This window comes from Salmo salar, chromosome 26, assembly GCF_965601325.2.
Source record: "Salmo salar chromosome 26, fSalSal1, whole genome shotgun sequence".
NCBI classification, from domain to species: domain Eukaryota; kingdom Metazoa; phylum Chordata; class Actinopteri; order Salmoniformes; family Salmonidae; genus Salmo; species Salmo salar.
This window is the reverse complement of record NC_138316.1, coordinates 22,316,461-22,342,256: the sequence shown is the minus strand read 5'-3', so window position 1 is coordinate 22,342,256 and position 25,796 is coordinate 22,316,461. Positions and strand designations below refer to the sequence as shown.

Sequence of the window (25,796 nt, the reverse complement as noted above, 5' to 3'; positions counted from 1 at the left end):
TCAACTAATTCGAGTTAAAGTATTCACATTTTATTGTATTTATGTTCGTGCATACCCACGACCTCATCGGGGCCTTCGAGGGACCGGCTGCTGCTTTGCGATTGGTCAATATGCGTGGAACGATAACAAGTGAAGCTTATGAAAATGAGGGAGTTCTATTAACCTGAGCCGCGGTGCACTTGTCAATGGCCCGTGACATGACGACCAAAAGCGATGAAGGAGCGCCCTTCTCAAACCTTACAGTAATCTGTAAGGTTGCTAACAAGGCAGCAAGGTCCATACATTTACATATCCTGTCCATAAAATATATGTTCGAATTTTCTAACTAGTTTTCATTGGGATGGGAAGGCAGATAAAGCGTTTTTATAAAAAGAAATCACTTCTGCATGTGAAAATACCGAATCCTACTCTTTACTCCACGTGTTTGATCTAGCTTAGGCTATGTCACTTTTCTTTGGAGCCGTGGGCTTTGAACCACTGAGGTTGGGGGCAACTGGCTCACGCCCGGGAGTCAGCCCGGTTCCAAAACGAACGCACACCTAAACAAACTCCTCTCACCGGGCCAGCTAATTGAATCCCCTCATTCACTGGTCCCATTTTCCACGATGATCAGATAAACAATCCCTCTCAATCATTTTTAAATACAGTTTGTTGGTACACTGTTCAAAACAACATTCAGTATGGCCACGGTACACAGTAACAGTTGCATTAGCCTCTGCCACAGCCCTGGAGCCGAGGGCTACATTGGCAAAGGCTGCCACAGCGTCAGCTAAAACACTCCTCACAACATAGAATTTATTAATACATTATTCATGCTTAACTTCACATGATCTTACAATTCATGTTTATATCTGGATTTACACTAACACATGGAACATTACACTTGCATGTTATGAAGATCATTATGCAGAGAAAAACATAACACCTCCAAATACTCATTATTTTAAAACAAATAATTTGTCAACATCAACATTTACATGCTCATGTGTCCAGAAGTATCATTCGTCAGCTTTCTCATCTCTGAAAAGAATGTGCCATACCTTGAGGCGGGCTGCAACCCCCCCCACAAAAATACTGTAAATAGATCACTTGATCAATGGGTAAATGCACCCAGTGTTCAATTAGAATTCCAAATATTTCAGCACACAGTGTGTCAACTTAAGATATAGTTAATCAGCACATCATAATGAGCTCTCCTTAACTTTACCCTCTTGCCATTGGTTACATGACTGCCCAATAATTCTACTGTAAAAAAGGTACTACATTAAAGTTCCCTAAGACATAAGAGAACATGTGGTTTGTATGTTAAGTGTTTCAGGCAGACCATTCTGTGGTGTTAAAACAAATAAACAATAAAAAACTATTTTAGTGTCATTGTCCATCATGTATCGTATTGTTTCACAACAGGGGAGTGAAATACCTCATGCCCATAGGGAGGTAGTCTTGAAGAGCTACGACCTAACCTCATTAGAAATACCTGGCTCTTGTTATCGATGTCAGTTAAGGCCTGGAGGTGAATGGTAGTTTTGTTAAATTGATTTGTTAAGATGAATTTGGAATTTAACACCTACTTCAAGGTAGTTAAAGATATTTGATTGTTAAGAGGTAAAGACAGTTGTGACCCACATTGCAGTTCATGCCTGTAGCATGATGCCCATACAGTACTCTCACACAGTAACACACAAACTGTACAACATTGGTTTAGTGCTCAGGGTGCGTTTCTGTGGCTATACAATGCAGCCAGTCTCAGAGTATCACACTTCATTACCAGATCATATAAAACTCTAGTATCCTGCTACCATCTTCCGTAGTCCACTGAACTGGAACAAAGTAACTTAAAAACAACAGCGAGAGAGAGCAAGAGGGAATGCTAGTCATGTTTGTGTCAGAAAAATGTCTCGATGGTCCTCAACATAAGAAAAAGTGGCCATTCCCACAGGTTGTCAGTCACAGTGATAGGCTTAGATCGACAGGGCTACTTGTCTTTCGGATCCGGCGGATCGTCGTACTTGCGTTCGGTCATCCGGGCGCATTTCGGGCAAGTTGTAGAATTGTCATAGAAACAGTCCCTAAAGAGAAACAGCACACAGGAACAAGGTAAGTGTCAACCAATCACTGATATTATACATAAACACTACATATGTCTGATAAACGTGTCTGCCAGTGGAGGCTGGTGGAAGGAGCTATAGGAGGACTGGCTCAATGTAATGGCTGGAATGGAATAAATGCAACCGAGTCAAACATGTGGTTTCCATATGTATGATGTGTTTGTAATGGATGGAATGGAAGGGTATCAATGAGCTCATCTTCCTATAGCTCCTCCCATCAGCCTCCTCTGGTGTCTACAGATAGGGGACTGACCTGTGGAAGACAGCAGAGCAGTCGTGGCACACTGAGGTGTGGCTGTCAAACGGGAACAGGATGTCTCCCTCCTTACACAGCTCACAAACAAAGCCTTTGGCTTGGCATCGCTGGAGAGGGCAAAAGACAGGGCACAGGTCAGTATCACAGGTCTCTACAGCTTCAGCAAAACATCTGCCTGCTCCATTGGTTTTCTCCCCAGAATGATTCCTGTTCTTCGTCACCTTTGTGATAGACAAGTACAGTATAAAACTCACGTCACAGTCCAGTTTGATGTGCTTGGCAAAGGTAGTGTGGATCTCTGTGAGAGAGCAGCTGAGTCTGCCACTGGAGATGTCAATCAAATCCTGCAGCGAGTACATGTCATTGTTCTCCACAAAGTGCTGGCGATCATGGAGCTGAGAGAGGAAGGGAGATTAAAATGTATAGAGAGATAGAGGGAACTGACACATTTCCATATCCATTAAATTAGGTTAACTGACTTTAAACCTACTGAATGTAATAACTAAAAGCATTGCCTGAAATTTGAGCAACTTTCACTGTAAAAACAAACCCTTATTTGGGTCAATATTTTCATATGCATATGAATATTTCATTTGCATATGAACTAGAATAGTCCCCTCTTGTGCTGTATGTATCATATACCATAACTGCTCACAACTAAGCAGACATACATACACACAGAAGTTTACATACACTTAGGTTGTAGTCATAAAAAAAAAAACTTGTTTTTCAACCACTCCACAAATTTCTTGTTAGCAAACTATAGTTTTGGCAAGTCAGTTCAAACATCTACTTTGTGCATGACACAAGTCATTTTTCCAACAATTGTTTACAGACAAATAAGTGAAATAATTCACTGTATCACAATTCCAGTGGGTCAGAAGTTTACATACACTAAGTTGAGTGTGCCTTTAAACAGCTTGGAAAATTCCAGAAAACGATGTCATGCTTTAGAAGCTTCTGATAGTCTAATTGACATAATTTGAGCCAAATGGAGGTGTACCTGTGGATGTATTTCAAGGTCTACCTTCAAACTCAGTGCCTCTTTGCTTGACATCATTGGAAAATCAAAAATCAGCCAAGACCTCAGAAAAATTATTGTAGACCTCCACAAGTCTGGTTCATCCTTGGGAGCAATTTCCAAACGCCTGAATGGACCACGTTCATCTGTACAAACAATAGTACGCAAGTATAAAACACAATGGGACCACGCAGCCGTCATACCGCTCAGGAAGGAGATACGTTCTGTCTCCTAGAGATGAACGTACTTTGGTGCGAAAAGTGCAAATCAATCCCAGAACAACAGCAAAGGACCTTGTGAAGATGCTGGAGGAAACAGGTACAAAAGTATCTATATCCACAGTAAAACAAGTCCCATATCGACATAACCTGAAAGGCCGCTCAGCAAGGAAGAAGCCAAAAACCGCCATAAAAAAGCCAGACTAAGGTTTGCAACTGCACATGGGGACAAAGATCATACTGATTTGCACTTTTTGGAGAAATGTCCTCTGGTCTAATGAAACAAAAATTGAATCGTTTGACCATAATGACCATTGTTATGTTTGGAGGAAAAAGAGGGAGGCTTGCAAGCCGAAGAACACCATTCCAACCGTGAAGCACAGGGGTGGCAGCATCATGTTGTGGGGTGCTTTGCTGCAGGAGGGACTGGTGCACTTCACAAAATAGATGGCATCATGAGGTAGGAAAATTATGTGGATATATTGAAGCAACATCTCAAGATATCAGTCAGGAAGTTAAAGCTTGGTCACAAATGGGTCTTCCAAATGGACAATGACGCCAAGCATACTTCCAAAGTTGTGGCAAAATGGCTTAAGGACAACAAAGTCAAGGTATTGGAGTGGCCATCACAAAGCCCTGACCTCAATCCCATAGAAAATTTGTGGGAAGAACTGAAAAGACATGTGCGAGCAAGGAGGCCTACAAACCTGACTCATTTACACCAGCTCGGTCAGGAGGAATGGACCAAAATTCACCCAACTTATTGTGGGAAGCTTGTGTAAGGCTACCCGAAACGTTTGACCCAAGTTAAACAATTTTAAGGCAATGCTACCAAATACTAATTGAGTGTATGTCAACTTCTGACCCACTGGGAATGTGGTGAAATAAATAAAAGCTGAAATAAATCACTCTCTCTACTATTATCCTGACATTTCACATTCTTAAAATAAAGTGGTGATCCTAACTGACCTAAGACATGGAATTTTTATTAGGACTAAATGTCAGGCATTGTGAAAAAACTGAGTGTAAATGTATTTGGCTAATGTGTATGTAAACTTCCGACTTCAACTGTACATATCTACTTCCATTTCCCCGTACCCTTGAACGTCGACTCAGTACTGTGGATTCATGTACACTGAACAAAAATAAAACCCAAAATGCAAAAATGTCAAATGTTTTACAGTGAGTTGAGTTCATAAGGAAATCTGTCAATGGCTGTGCGAAAAACGGTGGATATTAGCGGGAACTAGGAAAATGCTGTTGTACACGTCGATCCAGAGCATCCCAAACATGCTCAACGGGTGACATGTCTGGTGAGTATGCAGGCCATGGACTGGAACATTTTCAGCCTCCAGGAATTGTGTACAGATCCCTGCATTATGCTGAACCATGAGGTGATGGCAGTGGATGAATGGCACGACAATGGGCCTCAGGCTCTCGTCATGGTATCTCTGTGCATTCAAACTGCCATAGATAAAATGCAATTGTGCTCGTTGTCCGTAGCTTATGCCTTCCCAAACCATAACCCCACCAGCAAACCACTCACCCAATCGACACCATACACACTGTCTGCCATCTGCCCGGTACAGTTGAAACCGGGATTCATCTGTGAAGAGCACACTTCTCCAGTGTGCCAGTGGCATTCGAAGTCGGTTACGACGCCAAACTGCAATCAGGTCAAGAACCTGGTGAGGACGTCGAGCATGCAGATGAGCTTCCCTGAGATGGTTTGAGAGTTTGTGCAGAAATTCTTCGGTTGTGCAAACCCAGTTTCATCAGTTGTCCGGGTGGCTGATCGCAGATGATCGTGGAGGTCCTGGGCTGGCATAGTTACATGTGGTCTGCGGTTGTGAGGCCAGTTGGACATACTGCCAAATTCTCTAAAACAACGACTTATGGTAGAGAAATTAACATTATATTCTCTGGCAACAGCTCTGGGGTGACATTCCTGCTGTCAGCATGCCAATTGCACACTCCCTCAAAACTTGAGACATCTCTGGCATTGTGTTGTGTAACAAAGCTGCCCATTTTAGAGTGGCCTTTTATTACCCCCCCAGCACAAGGTGCACCTGTGTAATATTCATGCTTTTTAATCAACTTCTTGATATGTCACACCGGTCAGGTGGATGGATTAACTTGGCAAAAGAGAAATTCTCACTAACACATTCATGCACAGCATTTGAGAGAAATACGCTTTTTGTGCATATGGATCTTTTATTTCAGCTCATGAAACATGGGACCAACACTTTACATGTTGCATTTATGTTTGTGTTCAGTATTTACAGCCAAGCTATCATTGCTCATTGTGTATTTATTCCTTGTGTTAGTTTTTTTCTATTATTAAACGTACAGTACCGGTCAAAGGTTTGGACACTAACTTATTCAAGGGTTTTTATTTTTACTATTTTCTACATTGTAGATAATAGTGAATACATCAAAACTATGAAATAACACATATGGAATCATATGAAATATATTTTATATTTGAGATTCTTCAAATAGCCACCCTTTGCCTTGACGGCTTTGCACACTCTAGGCATTCTCTCAACCAGCTTCATGAGGTAGTCACCTGGAATACATTTCAATTAACAGGTGTGCGCCTTGTTAAAAGTTAATTTATGGAATTTCTTTCCTTCTTAATGCGTTTGAGCCAATCAGTTGTGTTGTGACAAGGTAGGGGGGCTATACAGAAGACAGCCCTATTTGGTAAAAGACCAAGTCCATATTATGGGAAGAACAGGTCAAATAAGCAAAGAGAAATGACAGTTCATCATTACTTTAAGACATGAAAGTCAGTCAATACGGAACATTTCAAGAACTTTTAAAGTTTCTTCAAGTGCAGTCGCAAAAACCATCAAGCGCTATGATGAAACTGGCTCTCATGAGGACCGCCACAGGAAAGGAAGACCCAGAGTTCCCTCTGCTGCAGAGGATAAGTTCATTAGAGTTATCAGCCTCAGGAATTGCAGCCCAAATAAATGCTTCACAGAGTTCAAGTAACAGACACATCTCAACATCAACTGTTCAGGGGAGACTGTGTGAACCAAGCCTTCATGGTCGAATTGCTACAAAGAAACCATTACTAAAGTACACCAATAAGAAGAGATTTGCTTGGGTCTGGAGTCCAAATTTGAGATTTTTGGTCCCAACCGGGTGTGGGTGAACGGATGATCTCCGCATGTGTATTTCCCACCGTAAAGCATGGAGGAGGAGGTGCTTTTCTGGTGACACGGTCTGTGATTTATTTAGAATTCAAGGCACACTTAACCAGCATGGCTACCACAGCATCCTGCAGCGAAACGCCATCCCATCTGGTTTGGGCTTAGTGGGACTATCATTTGTTTTTCAACAGGACATTGATGCAACACACCTCCTGGCTGTGTAAAGGCTATTTTAACAATAATTAGAGTGATGGAGTGCTGCATCAGATGACCTGGCCTCCACAATCACCCGACATCAAACAAATTGAGCTGGTTTGGGATGTGTCGAACCGCAGAGTGAAGGAAAAGCAACCAACATGTGCTCAACATATGTGGGAACTCCTTCAAGACTGTTGGAAAAGCATTCCAGATTAAGCTGGTTGAGAGAATGCCAAGCGTGTGCAACGCTGTCATCAAGGCAAAGGGTGGCTATTTGAAGAATCTCAAATATATTTTGATTTGTTTAACACTTTTTGATTACTACATGATTCCACATGTGTTATTTCATAGTGTTGATGTCTTCACTATTATTCTACAATGTAGAAAATTGTAAAAATAAAGAAAAACCCTTGAATGAACTTTTGAACGGTAGTATATATACATTTTCTTTATTGTATTCTGCATTGTTGGGAAGGGCCCGTAAGTAAGCATTTTACTTAGTCTACATCGGTTGATTACGAAGCATGTCACAATTTAAACTTGATATGATTCTTATATCAGTATGTTATTAATAAAAGACCAGAGGGTGGCGCTGTTGCAGCACATACTCAGCCATGACATCAGCCATGACCTCAGCAAAAATAGGTTCCTCTGGGTTGTTTAACAATACTGCTGCATGACCCTTATGCAAGGCACTGGATGCAAATGCAATGTCCTTTATACAGAGATTGGAATGTGATATTTATATGATGCTATGGCTGTGGTGAAGATGTCGTGGGGGTGCTGGGAGGATGTCGTGGGGGTGCTGGGAGGATGTCGTGGGGGTGCTGGGAGGATGTCGGGGGGGGGGGGGTGCTGGGAGGATGTTGATATTGCGGGGATGTTACTGACCTGCAGTAGCAGCCGTGCCTCCAAGGCCTCCTTACAGGTGATGAAGTAGGGCTTCATCAGTAGGATGTCCTGACGGAGCTTCTGCAGGGAGGAACACATTCACACACAAGCCATCAGTCACACCCTGTTTCCACGGGCCAATGTCAGACACAACATGTTCTATGGGAAATCGCTTTTGAATGTGCCCCCCACCCCATATTTCTAATTTCATGGAACTATCTGATGAAGCTAGTTCTTTTATATACCATAAACAAGTGTCTTTCTTCTCTGGCCCGACAATCTCCCCAATGACAGAAACAGCTGTCTGTCTGCCTCAGTATTCTAATCGCTCACCACAAAACACACTGGCACAAATAGAACTGCTGACTGGTGAGAATCTCCTGAAAACAAAAGCCTGGTCTACTGTGTGATAGTACAGACAAGGAAGAGCTCCCAAAACAAGTTCTATAGCAATCCCAGTTTATATGGAGTGGAAATAGAGTGCAAGACAAAACCACATTTTAATGAATTTATGTCACAAACATTCAGTACACACTATTCATGCAGAGTCCCTGTTGCTCAAGTCACCTACCCTGATCTCCACTAGTTCCTCCACAAAGTTGAAGAGCAGTGGGTTGACCTCCCTCAGTTTCAGTACAGGCCGGGGAATCATCAGGGCCAGGTAACGCATGGAGGAACGACATACCTGACCAGAGAGCAGGGGACACACTTATAGATAGAACTGCACAGAATGCAAATAGTCAAACACAGATGCTAAGAAAACACAACTGTGTTTTTTTTAATGTGTTCTGTCTCCATGTGATACACTGTAATAGGGTTCTATGCTCTCAACATCATAGGATCATTATTATTCCTGGCTTCAGGCCTGCTTCTTCAGTGATCTTTATCCATTACACAGTCACCAAAGGAAACAGCGGTGCATTCTCTTACCAGCTGCTCATAATGTAATATAATGTAGAGTTTGTTGAAGTTCCTGGTTGTGTAAAATATCTATATTGATAAAGGAAAAACAGTGTGCTATTAGCATCTCTCTTTGGTACCTTGCGTGGCTCAAACTCCCAGTTGTGGATGACGCGTGCAGGGATGACAGCGGTGTCATTCCAGTGGCAGGTGCTGCAGTAGTACTGGCCCGTGTAGTCACACTGCCTGGCCTCGCTGGGCACTCCCCCTACAGGACAACAGAGCAGCATGGGTCTCACAACTCACTGATCATGCAACTAACACTGTCACACAACACTCACTGACACATTACGGAACAAATATTTTCCTAACCACAACATAATCAAACTCTTAATGAGATACTACAACTCAGCATAGCTTTTGATTTACATTCAACATCTCCCAGGGTGGAGAATCGTGGCAAGTAACTATTGCTGTAACTTTTAATGATCACATTACACTATCAAAGCTGATTTAACTGTCCAAGCTCGATGTGAGTGCATTAGATTAGCAGACTGAGTTAAGCACCATCTGTTCTATTAGCATAGAGAGTGGATGAGAATGACTAAGTGCTCTAGCTAAATGTCTTTAGATCCCCACAGAGGAACACTAATACTTATTGGGCTCCAAGTTTACCTTGTACAGTACAGTACAGTAGGTTCAGTCACATTAGTCTGTGAGAGGAGAAGAATGTCCACACAGCCCATTGACCCAGAGGTTAGGCATTGCTTTTATAACTGTGATTGTGTTAATACAACAAGGGTCCATAGACATCATGCTCATATATTTCAATTTATGCTGACTGCTAATTGGCTATCAAGTCGGTCTCATAAAGGCTGAACACTCACTTAGTGACACAGGCATGCGGCACTCGGCACAGCGGTAGTCCTGCCGGTCCAGCCCGATCTCTGGGCAGATGCTGAGCTCGTACTCTGACTGGTGGCTGACCTTTGACCTCACGCAGGGCTTGTTGATGAGGTTCAAACACTTGCTATGGCAACGGTAGTAACAACCTGCGAGAGGGACAGGGGGACAGAGATATTAGTCAACAGCTAACTACCGTTTTAAAATTCAATATGTGACTTAAGATTCTGGAGAGAAAGTTGGCCATACGGTACACCAATTCAATTTCTCTCTCCAACTCAATTAATTCACCAGGGCCAACGTCGACCAATAGAAGGTCTCAGGAGGGCAGTGTTGCCTAGCAACTGAACGCTATTCAGTTTTGGTTGCTTAGCAATGCTCTCTTTCATATGTTTACCCAAGTTCAGCCATACAGCTGTTACCGTTCAGTGTCCATGAGGTTTTACCACTGAGAACATTTTGGCTTAATGCACTCCTACCTGTGCAGGTGTACCAGGTCTGGATGAGGCCCCAGATGATAGTGCTGCACTTGTCACACGTCTGTTTCACACTCTTGCTCTTCTCCTTGGAGAAACGATGCTCCAATAGCACCCTCAGGTTTGGCTCATCCTCTTCAGGGTCCTGTTGAGTGACAAGGAGCAGAGTCAATCAGAACGCAGCACAAGAGCACAGCATTGTGTCAGAGACCTACACTACAGTCTCTGTTATTAATCAACTGGACGAGTTCACTGCAGCACTTTCAACCCACTCATTCTCACAGTGTGTGAATGACACCAAAACAACCAGGCAATATCAGCATAGTCCAGACACTGCATGAGCTACAAGGGGTGATTTCATGGTTTTTTGTAAGCTAAAATGTGACAACCACAGCGAGAGACTGATATAAAATGAGGAAACATGGACACGAAGACCCAAACAAGACATGCATTGCCTTCAGAAAGTATTCATACCCCTAGACTTATTCCACATTTTGTGGTTACAGCCTGAATTAGAAATGAATTAAATTGATTTTTTCCCCCCTCTCAGCCATCTTATTTTATTTCACCTTTATTTAACCAGGTAGGCAAGTTGAGAACAAGTTCTCATTTACAATTGCGACCTGGCCAAGATAAAGCAAGCAGTTTGACACATACAACAACACAAAGTTACACATGGAGTAAAACAAACATACAGTCAATAATATAGTAGAAAAATAAGTCTATATACAAAGTGAGCAAATGAGGTGAGATAAGGGAGGTAAAGGCAAAAAAGGCCATGGTGGCAAGGTAAATACAAGATAGCAAGTAAAACCCTGGAATGGTAGATTTGTAGTGGAAGAAAGTGCAAAGTAGAAATAGAAATAATGAGGTGCAAAGGAGCAAAATAAATAAATAAATACAGTAGGGGAAGAGGGAGTTGTTTGGGCTAAATTATAGATGGGTTATGTACAGGTGCAGTAATCTGTGAGCTGCTCTGACAGCTGGTGCTTAAAGCTAGTGAGGGAGATAAGTGTTTTCAGTTTTAGAGATTTTTGTAGTTCGTTCCAGTCATTGGCAGCAGAGAACTGGAAGGAGAGGCGGCCGAATGAGGAATTGGCTTTGGGGGTGACCAGAGAGATATACCTGCTGGAGCGCATGCTACAGGTGGGTGCTACTATGGTGACCAGCGAGCTGAGATAAGGGGGAACTTTACCTAGCAGGGTCTTGTAGATGACCTAGAGCCAGTGGTTTTGGCAACGAGTATGAAGCGAGGGCCAGCCAACGAGAGCGTACAAGTCGCAGTGGTGGGTAGTATATTGGGCTTTGGTGACAAAACGGATGGCACTGTGACAGACTGCATCCAATTTATTGAGTAGGGTATGTTGTAAATGACATCGCCTGAAGTCGAGAATTGGTAGGATGGTCAGTTTTACGAGGGTATGTTTAGCAGCAAGAGTGAAAGATGCTTTGTTGAGAAATAGGAAGCCAATTCTAGATTTAACTTTGGATTGGAGATGTTTCATGTGAGTCTGGAAGGAGAGTTTACAGTCTAACCAGACACCTAGGTATTTGTAGTTGTCCACATATTCTAGGTCAGAACCGTCCACATATTCTAGGTCAGAACCTTCCAGAGTAGTGATGCTGGACGGGTGGGCAGGTGCAGGAAGCGATCGGTTGAAGAGCATGCATTTAGTTTTACTTGTATTTAAGAGCAGTTGGAGGCCACAGAAGGAGAGTTGTATGGCATTGAAGCTCGTCTGGGGGGTAGTTAACACAGTGTCCAAAGAAGGGCCAGAAGTATACAGAATGGTGTCGTCTGCGTAGGGGTGGATCAGAGACTCACCAGCAGCAAGAGCAACATCATTGATGTATACAGAGAAAAGAGTCAGCCCAAGAATTGAACCCTGTGGCACCCCCATAGAGACTGCCAGAGGCCCAGACAACAGGCCATCTGATTTGACACATTGAACTCTATCAGAGAAGTAGTTGGTGAACCAGGCGAGGCAATCATTTGAGAAACCAAGACTGTGGAGTCTGCCGATGAGGATGTGGTGATTGACAGAGTCGAAAGCTTTGGCCAGGTCAATGAATACGGCAGCACAGTATTGTTTCTTATCGATGGCGGTTAAGATATCGTTTAGGACCTTGAGCGTGGCTGAGGTGCACCCATGACCAGCTCTGAAACCAGATTGCATAGTGGAGAAGGTGCGGTGGAATTCAAAATGGTCGGTAATCTGTTGACTTGGCTTTCGAAGACTTTAGAGAGGCAGGGTAGGATAGATATAGGTCTGTAGCAGTTTGGGTCAAGAGTGTCCCCTCCTTTGAAGAGGGGGATGACAGCAGCTGCTTTCCAATCTTTGGGAATCTCAGAAGACACGAAAGAGAGGTTGAACAGGCTAGTAATAGGGTTGCAACAATTTCGGCAGATAATTTTAGAAAGAAAGGGTCCAGATTGTCTAGCCCGGCTGATTTGTAGGGGTCCAGATTTTGCAGCTCTTTCAGAACATCAGCTGACTGGATTTGGGAGAAGGAGAAATGGGGAAGGCTTGGGCGAGTTGCTGTGGGGGGTGCAGTGCTGTTGACCAGGTGGAAAGCATGGCCAGCCGTAGAAAAATGCTTATTGAAATTCTCAATAATAGTGGATTTACCAGTGGTGACAGAGTTTCCTATCCTCAGTGCAGTGGGCAGCTGGGAGGAGGTGCTCTTATTCTCCAAAGACTTTACAGTGTCACAGTGTTGCAGGAAGCAGATTTCTGCTTGAAAAAGCTAGCCTTGGCTTTTCTAACTGCCTGTGTATATTGGTTTCTAACTTCCCTGAAAAGTTGCATATCACGGGGGCTATTCGATGCTAATGCAGAACGCCACAGGATGTTTTTGTGTTGGTTAAGGGCAGTCAGGTCTGGAGAGAACGAAGGGCTATATCTGTTCCTGGTTCTAAATTTATTGAATGGAGCATGCTTATTTAAGATGGTGAGGAAGGCATTTAAAAAAAAATTACCAGGCATCCTCTACTGACGGGATGAGGTCAATATCCTTCCAGGATACCTGGGCCAGGTCAATTAGAAAGGCCTGCTCGCTGAATTGTTTCAGGGAGCGTTTGACAGTGATGAGTGGAGGTCGTTTGACCGCTGACCATTTACGGATGCAGGCAATGACGCAGTGATCGCTGAGATCTTGGTTGAAAACAGCAGAGGTGTATTTAGTGGGCAAGTTGGTTAGGATGATATCTATGAGGGTGCCCGTGTTTACGGCTTTGGGGTGGTACCTGGTAGGTTCATTGATAACTTGTGTGAGATTGAGGGCATCAAGCTTAGATTGTAGGATGGCTGGGGTGTTAAGCATGTCCCAGTTTAGGTCACCTAGCTGCACGAACTCTGAAGATAGATGGGGGGGCAATCAGTTCACATATGGTGTCCAGAGCACAGCTGGGGGCAGAGGGTGGTCTATAGCAGGCGGCAACGGTGAGGGACTTGTTTTTAGAGAGGTGGGTTTTTAAAAGTAGAAGTTCAAATTGTTTGGTACAGACCTGGATAGTAGGACAGAACTCTGCAGGCTCTCTCTGCAGTAGATTGCAACACCGCCACCTTTGGCTGTTCTATCTTGCCTGAAAATGTTGTAGTTAGGGATGGAGATTTCAGAGTTTTTGGTGGTCTTCCTAAGCCAGGATTCAGACACGGCTAGGACATCCGGGTTGGCAGAGTGTGCTAAAGCAGTGAATAAAACAAACCTATGGAGGAGGCTTCTAATGTTAACATGCATGAAACCAAGGCTATTACGGTTACAGAAGTCATCAAAAGAGAGCGCCTGGGGAATAGGAGTGGAGCTAGGCACTGCAGGGCCTGGATTCACCTCTACATCGCCAGAGGAGGAGTAGGATAAGGGTACGGCTAAAGGATAAAATAACTGGTTGTCTAGTACGTTCAGAACAGAGAGTAAAAGGAGCAGGTTTCTGGGGTGATAAAATAGCTTCAAGGTATAATGTACAGACAAAGGTATGGTAGGATGTGAATACAGTGGAGGTAAACCTAGGCATTGAGTGATGATGAGAGAGATATTGTCTCTAGAAACATCATTGAAACCAGGTGATGTCATCGCATGTGTGGGTGGTGGAACTGAGAGGTTGGATAAGCTATAATGAGCAGAGGCTCTACAGTGAAATAAGCCAATAAACACTAACCAGAACAGCAATGGACAAGGCATATTGACATTAAGGAGAGGCATGCTTAGCCATGTGATCAAAAGGGTCCAGTGAGTAGTGAGGTCGGTTGCGGTCACGGCGATTCAGACAGCTAGCCGGGCCATGGGTAGCAAGTTGGCAAAAGATGGTCTGTTATTAGCCACCTCATGTGTTTCCGTCGGTAGATTAGTGGGGTTCCGTGTGGTAGAGGGGACCAATCCAATTGGCAAAATAGTTACAGTTATAGTGGCCCAAGAAAATTGGCCGATAGACCTATTCAGATAGCAGCCGATAAGACAGCTAACGATTAGCAGGCCGCAGATGGGCGTTCAGGTTACGTCGCAACGGAGGGGCCAGTTGGATAACTCCCTCGGGCAGATAACGTTGGTAGTCCAGTCGTGAAGGCTCGGTGGGGCTCCGCATCGGCAGTAAAACGGGTCCGGATAGGTGATTGTAGACGAGGAGTGGCTGATGGAGCTCTTCAGCTGGCTAGCTCCGGAATAATTGATGTTAGCTCCGGGACCAACGTTAGCCAATAGTCACTCGGATAGCAGCTAGCTAGCTGCAAGATCCAGGTGTAAATGTCCAGAGCTTGCGGTAGAAATCCAGGGATATGGAGAGAAAATAGGTCCGGTATGCTCTGGTCTGAGTCGCGTTGTACAAAACTGGCGATAGCTTTTCGAGCTAAGGGATAGCTGATGACCGCCAACCATGGTTAGCTGAATTCTAACGTTAGCTAGTGAACTTGCTAACTTCTGGCTAGCTTCTGTTGTGGATTTCAGATTAGAGGTAAATAATACATTTTTTTTTTTTTTTTTTTTAAATTGGTGAGGCGGGTTGCAGGAGAGTGTTTTGAAGTTGAGTTTTTAGAAAAAAATATATAAAAAGATATGCGAAGAAAAGACATACACACACGAGAAGACGAGGACAAAGGATGTATGACTGCTATGCCATCTTGGATATCTCATATCTCATCTAAAGACAATACCCCATAATGACAAAGTGAAAGCTATTTTAGAAAGTTTTGCAAATGTATTGAAAATGAAATTCAGAATTCTCTCATTTACATAAGTATTCAGACCCCTGAGTCAATACGTGTTAGAATCACCTTTTGCAGCATTTACAGCTGTGAGTCTTTCTGGGTAAGTCTAAGCGCTTTGCACACTTGGATTGTACAATCTTTTTAAAATTCTTCAAGCTCAATAAAGTTTTGCCATAGATTTTCAAGCTGATTTAAGTCAAAACTAACTTGGCCACTCTGGAATATTCAATGTCGTCTTGGTAAGCAACTCCAGTGTATATTTGGCCTTGTGTGTTAGGTTATTGTCCTGCTGAAAGGTGAATTTGTCTCCTAGTGTCTGTTGGAAAGCAGACTGAACCAGGTTTTCCCTCTAGGATTTTGCCTGTGCTTAGCTCTATTCCATTTATTTTTATCCTAAAAAAAATTTAAAAAAAAAATAAATAAATAATCACTAGTCCTTGCCGATGACAAGCATACCCATAACATGATGCAGCCAACACCATGATTGAACATATATAGAGTGGTATTCAGTGATGTGTTGTGTTTGCCCCAAACATAACACTTTGTATTCAGTGCATGAAGTTAATTTCTTAGCCACATTTTTTGCAGTTTTACTTATTGCCTTATTGCAAACAGGATGCATGTTTTGGAATATTATTTTTCCGTACAGGCGTCCCTTCTTTTCATTGTAGTAGCTACAATGTTGTTGATCTATCTTCAGTTTACTCCTATCACAGACTTTAAACTCTAACTGTTTTAAAGTCACCATTGGCCTCATGGTGAAATCCCTGAGCGATTTCCTTCCTCTCTGGCAACAGAGTTAAGAAGGACACCTGTATCATTGTAGTGACTGAGTTTATTGATACGCCATTCAAAGTGTAATTAATAAGTTTACCATGCTCAAAGAGATATTTCAAAGTCTGCTCTTCTTTTTTACTCAACTACCAATAGGTGCCCTTCTTTGTGAGGCATTGTAAAACCTTGCTGGTCTTTGTGGTTGAATCGGTGTTTGAAATTCATTGCTCGACTGAGGGACCTTACAGTTAATTGTCAGTGTGGGGTACAGAGATGAGGTGGTCATTCAAAAATAATGTTAAACACTATTATTGCAGACTATTATTGAGTCCATGCAACTTATGTGACTTGTTAAGCAAATGTTTACTCCTGAACTTATTTAGGCTTGCCATAACAGAGGGGTTGAATACTTATTGACTCAAGACATTTCAGCTTTTCATTTTTATTTAATTTGTAAACATTTCTAAAAACATAATTCCACTTTGACATTATGGGTTATTGTGTGTAGGCCAGTGACACAAAATCTCAATTTAATACACTTAAAACTTAGGCTGTAAAACAACAAAATGTGGAAAAAGTCAAGGGGTGACTACTTTCTGAAGGCACTGTATGTTACACAGTAATATTGTACTGACATTTCCAGAGGTAGTGAATGATTTGTGAATGGCTGTCATGCACACACAGTTCATGTTCACAAGTAAGTGCTCTGAAAACAGTTTTTTTTTTTTTGGTTGACTTTTCTACGTAGATATGACTAATTCCTTACCACCTTAACTCATGGCCTCTGGGTAGTTCAATACTTCCCTCCAGCCTCCCCTCTCCACCGGTCTTACCTTAAGCTCCTGTAGTTTGAGCCGTAGGTGGATGAGTTTGACCACAGTGTCCTTCTGTCTCTCTGAATGCTCAGGCAGCTCCAGGATTAATCGCTTACACTCCTCTATGGCCATCTTCAGCTGCTCAATGTCCGACGCTACAAACGAGCCCTGCACGGAGACATACAGTAAAAACACACAAAAGTCCATGCATGAGCAGACACGGACACCAAATCTCACATTAGCACATACTGATTGCCATTTAAACTGCACATAGACAAGTGTATCCATCACAGTTGTGTTTTCACTAAGAATTACTTTTCATGCAACCACACTGACTAGTTAGTGCTTCACCAACATCCAAAATGGCGGTATAAGGATTGTTCTTACGACAGGTCGAGAGAAGTGGTCCTCTGCCAGTCCCAGGTCCATGGCTCGGTCCAAACTCTGGTTTCTGCTCTTAGAGGAGAAGAGCTCAGGTCTCAGCTCTGAGGAAAGACAGACAAGAAGTACTGGTATCATTGTTCTCCCTCTCTCACACACACACAGTAAAGCTCACGCACCCCCACTTAAACCCACACACACACACACAACCTTTTACAGAACACACATTTGTCTAAAAGGAGTTTCACCCTCTGAGTGGATAAAGCAGTCACAAGATACTGTTTTTATACAAATATGTGCTCTGTTTAAAACCAGAGGGAAACAGGGAAGGACTACTGCACTTGAAGTGCTAAAGGTTGCTAGGTAACAGATTTAAGGCTATACAGCCTCAAGATTAACAGGCAGATATGACTAACCTAACAGTCCCACTGTACGGATGTGGGTATGGATGTGGGCCAGACATCAGCTTACACTCCCACAATTTACACCTCACCTATTGGATTTAACAAAGGCTATCGTCCCTGATTTGCAATAATCTTATTCTTCTTCGTAAAATTATTTGGGAACACGTTTATGCTACTTCATTAAAGGGTTTGACAACAAAGAACTTAGAATTATAGTACAAAGGCAAGTAATGGCAGATAGAAGCTTTATTCTCTGACACCAACTCAAATGTGGGTTGCTGTATTACCAGACTAATCACACAGATCAAAGCAATCTGACGAAGAAAGTTCTCCTTGGTTTAGCTCGGCTCCCAACTTCAGCACCAGAACATACACAGTTCAGCTCTCCAGTCTTTAAATCAAAGGGAGTGCTGGTAGGCCTGGGGGCATGTAAACTGATCAAATATTTAAAGCCTTAGAGGAACCAGAGAGAGGCTTTAAGCCATATTGTGTGGTTTTGTACCAGGGTACCAGATATTGGCTGAAGGCTAGCCTCTTTGAAACTCTAAGCTTCTACATCTCCAAAGAACACTTCCTGATAAAAAGCTGCTTCTCAAAGCTTTTACTTTTGGCTGTAACAGATGGCTCAACACAGTAAGAAACAGATCAATTAGGCCTAAAGATCCCGAAGGACAAGATTCCCCTCCTATCATCATAAAAAAATATATATATTATGAAAATACAGAGATGCTACATGACATGTGCTATTACATCAGCAGTTAGCCTGGACCACAAACAGATGTCTACCCCCGGCAAGAAGCATTTTGGATGTCTAACAACTGACTAGTTCATCAGATAGACCTAAAGCCAAAACACATCATTACAAACAAACAACATTCAGCACGTAGTAGTCTCAAGTTAGCCTGTATCAAGTAAACCCAAAGCTAATCTCACTATCTAGGCCTGCATATTGTTTGTACCTGCATACACCTCAGATGACATCATGGTAGCGAGAGACAAGATATCCTGAGTCGCTGGCTGCCAGCGAGTGCTGGAGAGGCAGACAGATGCAGCTGAAGCCTAGACAGTGTTCTAGTAAACTGAGCTAAGTGTAGGCATATGATTACAGGAATCATTCTGAACCACAGTACCACCTAATGCTCCTGTCTCAGTTCCTCTCATTACTTTTGGCCCACAACTACAGATCCAGGGTCAGTCGGTGTTGTTGATGAGCTCATAATGGTTAGGGTGCTGTTGCAAGAGTTGTACTAAATCAGATATAAAGCAACAGAGATATGGAAAAGACAGCAGCCTTCCAATTTTAGTCTATGCTGTTGTTTAGCTGTACAGTCAGTCACATAATTTCAAAATGTATAGATTGTTCCATCTCTTGCAGACTATAGTTCTCCAGACAAAGCTTGCTCTGGTACAGGTTGCAGCTCTAAACTTGCAGATGCAGACTGGCTGCACAGACAACATGAACTGACTTCCCACCAGGCTACTGCACTACTCCATCTTCAATAAGAGACTGCTGCAGTGTCATCAGGTTGTCGGCTCATCCATTCTCCAGGCCTTTGCTGAGATGAGTAAGACACACAGAATCTGCCTCCGCATTCTCTTTTCATCACATGGCAATCACATTCAGCACTGGTGTTAATTCATTTCACATTCTATTACACATGTATAGTGGGACCCATCAATGAACTAGGCTACTATTCAACCCGCCAGTCACACTCACCATCTCGAGAGGGGGTTTTACCCCCTGGGGGGCCGCCCTCCTCCTCCTCCCCCCGATCAAAGGGGTTGAGGCGGGCTTGGCGAAAAGAAGCAGGTCTCTCATGATATTCCATCTCACCGGCTACATCTGTGGAAGACACACAACACATGGGCAAACAGTCATGAACCAGAAGGATGAGAAACACATGGACTTGGCTACGTCCCACCAAGCCAAGCCTCAAGAGAAAGGGGGGGGGGGGGGGGGGGGGTCAAACTCGCTCTAACTTGACACTCCCTCAAGGACGGAGTGGTTATTTTCTATCCAGTCAATATGGCTGTATTGCCATTTATTGCTTTGGAATTTGATCCTGTGAGTGTTGATCTTCCCTGTTTTATAGATGAAGGTGAGCTACCATAAGCATGAGGATATGGGTACAGAGAATTGGTACTCAGGCATGGTTGATATGCCATGTTATGATATCTTGTACGGGTCAGATATTGACACATCTAATATGCATTATCATAGACACATAAGCTTAGCACAGTCATCAGAGCTGCAGGATCAGCTCAGATGAGCGACTGCACTGTCTGAAAACAAGCAAGACTCCCATTAAAAGTAATAGTTTAGAGGTTTGTCACTGTTTTTGCTTTGACTTAGCCTAAACATGTCCTCAAACACTATATTTTATTATTTTACATGCATTTTAGAAGCTATTTTATCAGAGGTGGACCAAGTCACTATTATTCGAGTCACAAGCAAGTGTCAAGTCACAAGATGAGCCTCAAGTCGAGTCCCAAGTAGAACGGGTCAAGACTCGAGTCAAGTCCAAGTCGTGCATTCTAAGAGCAAGTCAAGTCCAGGCACAAGTTTAAGTCAAGTCTCAAGTAAAAAAATAACTATACACGCAAATGCCTTGTGCAGCTACAAATCTTTGTCTATCTATTGAGGCTACCAGACAGCCCTTTCCATTAGTTTGTCAACAACACATTTTGATTAGCCCATGTAATAGTAAAATAGGAACCTTGTAGCAGTCATAAGGGCATGACATCAGCAGAAGACACGTCAAAGTGCTCAGAGTGTAGACTTATTTACCCGTCTTGGTAATCCAAGGTGAAAGCCATATCATACAAAATATACACAGGCAATAGCCCCTGTATCAGGCTTAACCTGTCCTATCTGAACAGACACAGGTCGAGGGCAAGACTGTACAGCCTCCCCCTGAGGAACCGAATCTAACAGGAGCTCAAACAAGTAGGCCGACATAATACACTGCTCAAAAAAATAAAGGGAACACTTAAACAACACAATGTAACTCAAAGTCAATCACACTTCTGTGAAATCAAACTGTCCACTTAGGAAGCAACACTGATTGACAATACATTTCACATGCTGTTGTGCAAATGGAATAGACAACAGGTGGAAATTATAGGCAATTAGCAAGACACCCCCAATAAAGGAGTGGTTCTGCAGGTGGGGACCACAGACCACTTCTCAGTTCCTATGCTTCCTGGCTGATGTTTTGGTCACTTTTGAATGCTGGCGGTGCTTTCACTCTAGTGGTAGCATGAGACGGAGTCTACAACCCACACAAGTGGCTCAGGTAGTGCAGCTCATCCAGGATGGCACATCAATGCGAGCTGTGGCAAGAAGGTTTGCTGTGTCTGTCAGCGTAGTGTCCAGAGCATGGAGGCGCTACCAGGAGACAGGCCAGTACATCAGGAGACGTGGAGGAGGCCGTAGGAGGGCAACAACCCAGCAGCAGGACCGCTACCTCTGCCTTTGTGCAAGGAGGAGCAGGAGAAGCACTGCCAGAGCCCTGCAAAATGACCTCCAGCAGGCCACAAATGTGCATGTGTCTGCTCAAACAGTCAGAAACAGACTCCATGAGGGTGGTATGAGAGCCCGACGTCCACAGGTGGGGGTTGTGCTTACAGCCCAACACCGTGCAGGACGTTTGGCATTTGCCAGAGAACACCAAGATTGGCAAATTCGCCACTGGCGCCCTGTGCTCTTCACAGATAAAAGCAGGTTCACACTGAGCACGTGACAGACGTGACAGAGTCTGGAGACGCCGTGGAGAACGTTCTGCTGCCTGCAACATCCTCCAGCATGACCGGTTTGGCGGTGGGTCAGTCATGGTGTTGTGGCATTTCTTTGGGGGGCTGCACAGCCCTCCATGTGCTCGCCAGAGGTAGCCTGACTGCCATTAGGTACCGAGATGAGATCCTCAGACCCCTTGTGAGACCATATGCTTGTGCGGTTGGCCCTGGGTTCCTCCTAATGCAAGACAATGCTAGACCTCATGTGGCTGGAGTGTGTCAGCAGTTCCTGCAAGAGGAAGGCATTGATGCTATGGACTGGCCCGCCCGTTCCCCAGACCTGAATCCAATTGAGCACATCTGGGACATCATGTCTCGCTCCATTCACCAACGCCACGTTGCACCACAGACTGTCCAGGAGTTGGCGGATGCTTTAGTCCAGGTCTGGGAGGAGATCCCTCAGGAGACCATCCGCCACCTCATCAGGAGCATGCCCAGGCATTGTAGGGAGGTCATACAGGCACGTGGAGGCCACACACAATACTGAGCCTCATTTTGACTTGTTTTAAGGACATTAAATCAAAGTTGGATCAGCCTGTAGTGTGGTTTTCCACTTTAATTTTGAGTGTGACTCCAAATCCAGACCTCCATGGGTTGATAAATTGGATTTCCATTGATTATTTTTGTGGGATTTTGTTGTCAGCACATTCAACTATGTAAAGAAAAAAGTATTTAATAAGATTATTTCTTTCATTCAGTTCTAGGATGTGTTGTTTACGTGTTCCCTTTATTTTTTTGAGCAGTATATAAGCGCTTGGCCCCCAAGACCGTACAATTACCCAATTGGCAATTACAATCAATAAACTGGTTGTACAATGTAAAAGGCTATTTCCACAGCCATTGGTACATTCGTCTTAATCAGACTTAATGATTATTCATGATATTTCAACCCCATGCATACATGGAACAATCATTTGTTCACACACAACAAACATGACACAGACACACAGAACTCCGACATAACCCAGGGAATATGAACAAAGGAAACCATACATTGAATTAAATAAACAGAACTTCTACTTCATGAATCTTATGAACGTTAATGTGCACTATACACATCGCGCCAACTCAGAGTAAGAAATGGTTGGCTAAATGAAATGGTATCAATCGTATGTTTATCAAACCAGAAACATAAATGTCTACGTGTTGCAATAAACGGTATGGGGATAGAATGATGAAACTTTAGCAATTATTGTAGTATTTGATGGAATATAGATTTACCTCATAGGGCCTATGCATTTAAACGTGTGAAAGCAACAGCAAACATTTTAACAACAGGAAAAGAGCCGCGCAGGAGGCTATGGGGCGTCTTCGCCACAGTAATAATTCATTTTAACAACAAATTCCAAATGCCAGCTTCATAAGTAAATTACCAATTTCAAGCAATAGTTACATACCAAAACACCAGTAGGCATATGATAATAAGTGTTGCCCCATTGCTGGTGAGTTTATCAAGTAAACCGTTAATATTCTTGATCACCACATTTTTTTGGAGCTGCATATGTATCTATTTATTATGGCAATCGTCTCTTTTGCGCTGCACTCGATCGTATAGTGGTACAGCAAATCATCAATCGCTTCGCTAGCTCGCCCGACCTGTGTTGATTGACAGTTTGTTGGTCCAATCAGAGTGCGTTTCACTAGCCAATCTGTTGCAGGTTTTTTGCAAGGGCGATGCTGCGGCTACTGTCTCAAGCTACGTGTAGAAATCAATCCACAGTATAATCTGTGCCACAAAATATTACAAATCTGGCCAGATAATTTTAACTCATACATCTCAGGTCAAAGTCGAGTGCTGATGCTCCAAATCCACAGTCATTTTTCTTTTCTATCAAGTCATCAAATGTATGACTTGAGTCAGACTCGAGTCCAAGTCATGTGACTGGAGTCCACAACCCTGCTTTATACAGAAAATTAGTATACAACCCGTATAATGCCATTACAATATTTTAGGTTGACAATAATTATATTAAACAATTTGATATCACATGCCATACTTTTATTTTGCTGCATAACTAAAATCCGGAGTATGCCTCTACTGCCATGTATTGAATTTAGACTGTTTTGGATATCTCCCTGACCAATATGGCTGCCATATCACTCCATTCTGGAACTTCAAGGGTTTCTGACATTGCACTCTATCTAGTAATTTAATAGCATCTCAACTAGCTAGTTAGCTAACGTTGCCTACAAAACGAAAGGGTAGCACGTAAGAAGGTTCCGCGTTTTAAAACATTGGAAGACTTGCATGAGCCAGGTAGCCAGCAACTATAAACAGCAATGCTATCAACAATGTTAGTTATGAAAACTAAAATCACTGTAAATATTAATAGCCAGCTTGCTAGCAAAACAGTCGTTAGCTTAGCTAGCTAGCCTAATTGCTAGCTAACATTCCCTAGACAGTTTACTTACCCCATTGTCGACCTTCAAACAACAAGATTTCATCCGTATATGATTGATGTTGGACACTTTGAACGCTGTGTATTCAGTTTTCTTCGCAAATATATCCTGTATCCTTCTTGGGTTCTCTGTCATCACCATCACAGAATGATTCCAATGTATTTCTGTCAGCGCAGGAATACTTCTTTGCAGCGATACCTCGCGGGAAATTTATGTAACAACCATGACTGGTGTTTTGCAGGCAATATTGGTATGCACTTGATGCATGCGTATATGATACAACATTCATAAATCAACCTGGATAACGTGGCATTTTGTTTCTTGAATCACTATCTTTGTCTCAACGCCTCAAAAAAAAGCTACACAAAATCTGGGTAGCATTTGGTGAAGATTGCTTAGGGACAGTGTTTTTTTGTTCATTGTCTGCTTGTTTAAATCCAACAGGGTCATCGTCAGCTCATGAATGCCAGAGCAAGAAAGGAAAAGAGGAATCTTGCTTTTGTGTTGGGGTCATTATAGAGCCACCTCTCAAGTAGCTCTTCTCATCTCTCCTCTATAATGTGTTAACAGAACTAGATATGGCCTTTACTTTGCTAGCAGTGTCAAATACTTTTTCTCTACCATTTTTGGCAGTGTTGTCTGGGTATAGCTACCTTACTGTGCCCCTCTATTATCATCCTTCCTCCTTGTTTCCTTTGGCAGGAGAGAACAAATAGTACCATTGAGGAAGATCTATCTATCTAATCTAATTATTGCAACTATTGTACTGAAGTCTCCCAATTGCTGCTGGATCTTGCTGCTGGATTATCTAATGCAGGAAGCACCAGTGACTCGTTCAATAAAGAAGTGGTCAGATGACGCAGATGCTAAGCTACAGGACTGTTTTGCTAGCACAGACTGGAATATGTTCCGGGATTCCTCCGATGGCATTGAGGAGTACACCACATCAGTTACTGGCTTCATCAATAAGTGCATCGACGAAGTTGTCCCCACAGTGACTGTACGTACATTCCCCAACCAGAAGCCATGGATTACAGGCAACATCCGTACTGAGCTAAAGGGTAGAGCCTTCAAGGAGCGGGACTCTAACCCGGACACTTATAAGAAATCCCACTACGCCCTCAGACGAACCATCAAACAGACAAAGCGCCAACACAGGACTAAGATTGAATCATACTACACCTGCTCCAACGCTCGTCGGATGTGGCAGAACATGCAAACTATTACAGACTACAAAGGGAAGCACAGCCGCGAGCTGCCCAGTGACATGAACCTACCAGACGAGCTAAATCACTTCTATGCTTGCTTCGAGGCAAGCAACACTGAGGCATGAATGAGAGCGTCAGCTGTGCTGGACAACTGTGTGATCACACTCTCCGTAGCCAACGTGAGTAAGACCTTTAAACAGGTCAACATTCACAAGGCCGCTGGGCCAGATGGAATACCAGGATGGGTGCTCCGGGCATGTGCTGACCAACTGGCAGGTGTCTTCACTGACATTTTCAACATGTTCCTAATTGAGTCTGTAATCCCAACATGTTTCAAGCAGACCACCATAGTCCCTGTGCCCAAGAACACTAAGGTAACCTGCCTAAATGACTACAGACCCGTAGCACTCACGTCCATAGCCATGCAGTGCTTTGAAAGGCTGGTCATGGCTCACACCATTATCCCAGAAACCCTAGAACCACTCCAATTTGCATACCGCTCAAACAGATCCACAGATGTTGCAATCTCTATTGCACTCAACACTGCCCTCACCAACATGAGAATGCTATTCATTGACTACAGCTCAACGTTCAACACCATAGTGCCCTCAAAGCTCATCACTAAACTAAGGATCCTGGGACTAAACACTTCCCTCTGTAACGGGATCCTGGACTTCCTGATGGGC

General features: G+C 43.2%; 1 protein-coding gene across 1 annotated transcript; it reads right to left on the bottom strand.

Moving 5' to 3' along the window:
* Positions 1-8: 8 nt before the first annotated feature.
* Positions 9-24,149, bottom strand: LOC106587381 (differentially expressed in FDCP 8). Its single transcript, XM_014175733.3, has 12 exons — positions 23,915-24,149; positions 19,425-19,550; positions 17,310-17,407; positions 16,941-17,090; positions 10,136-10,277; positions 9,641-9,805; positions 8,894-9,021; positions 8,425-8,538; positions 7,854-7,934; positions 2,619-2,759; positions 2,362-2,471; positions 9-2,069 (listed from the first exon to the last, which is right to left on the bottom strand). Exons 2-12 carry the CDS (start codon positions 19,534-19,536, stop codon positions 1,976-1,978), a joined length of 1,335 nt encoding a protein of 444 aa, XP_014031208.1. The 5' UTR covers positions 19,537-19,550; positions 23,915-24,149; the 3' UTR covers positions 9-1,975.
* Positions 24,150-25,796: the final 1,647 nt, after the last annotated feature.

What these genes read in the sequence shown, in the direction of transcription:
- LOC106587381 (XM_014175733.3), bottom strand. Translation starts at nt 19,536, where the DNA reads ATGGAATATCATGAGAGACCTGCTTCTTTTCGCCAAGCCCGCCTCAAC. An exon ending in ACCACTTCTCTCGACCTGTC is followed by an intron (nt 17,091 to 17,309) that starts GTAAGAACAATC and finishes GTCTCCGTGCAG; the next exon opens with GGCTCGTTTGTAGCGTCGGA. An exon ending in AGGAACTAGTGGAGATCAGG is followed by an intron (nt 7,935 to 8,424) that starts GTAGGTGACTTG and finishes TCCTCCCTGCAG; the next exon opens with AAGCTCCGTCAGGACATCCT.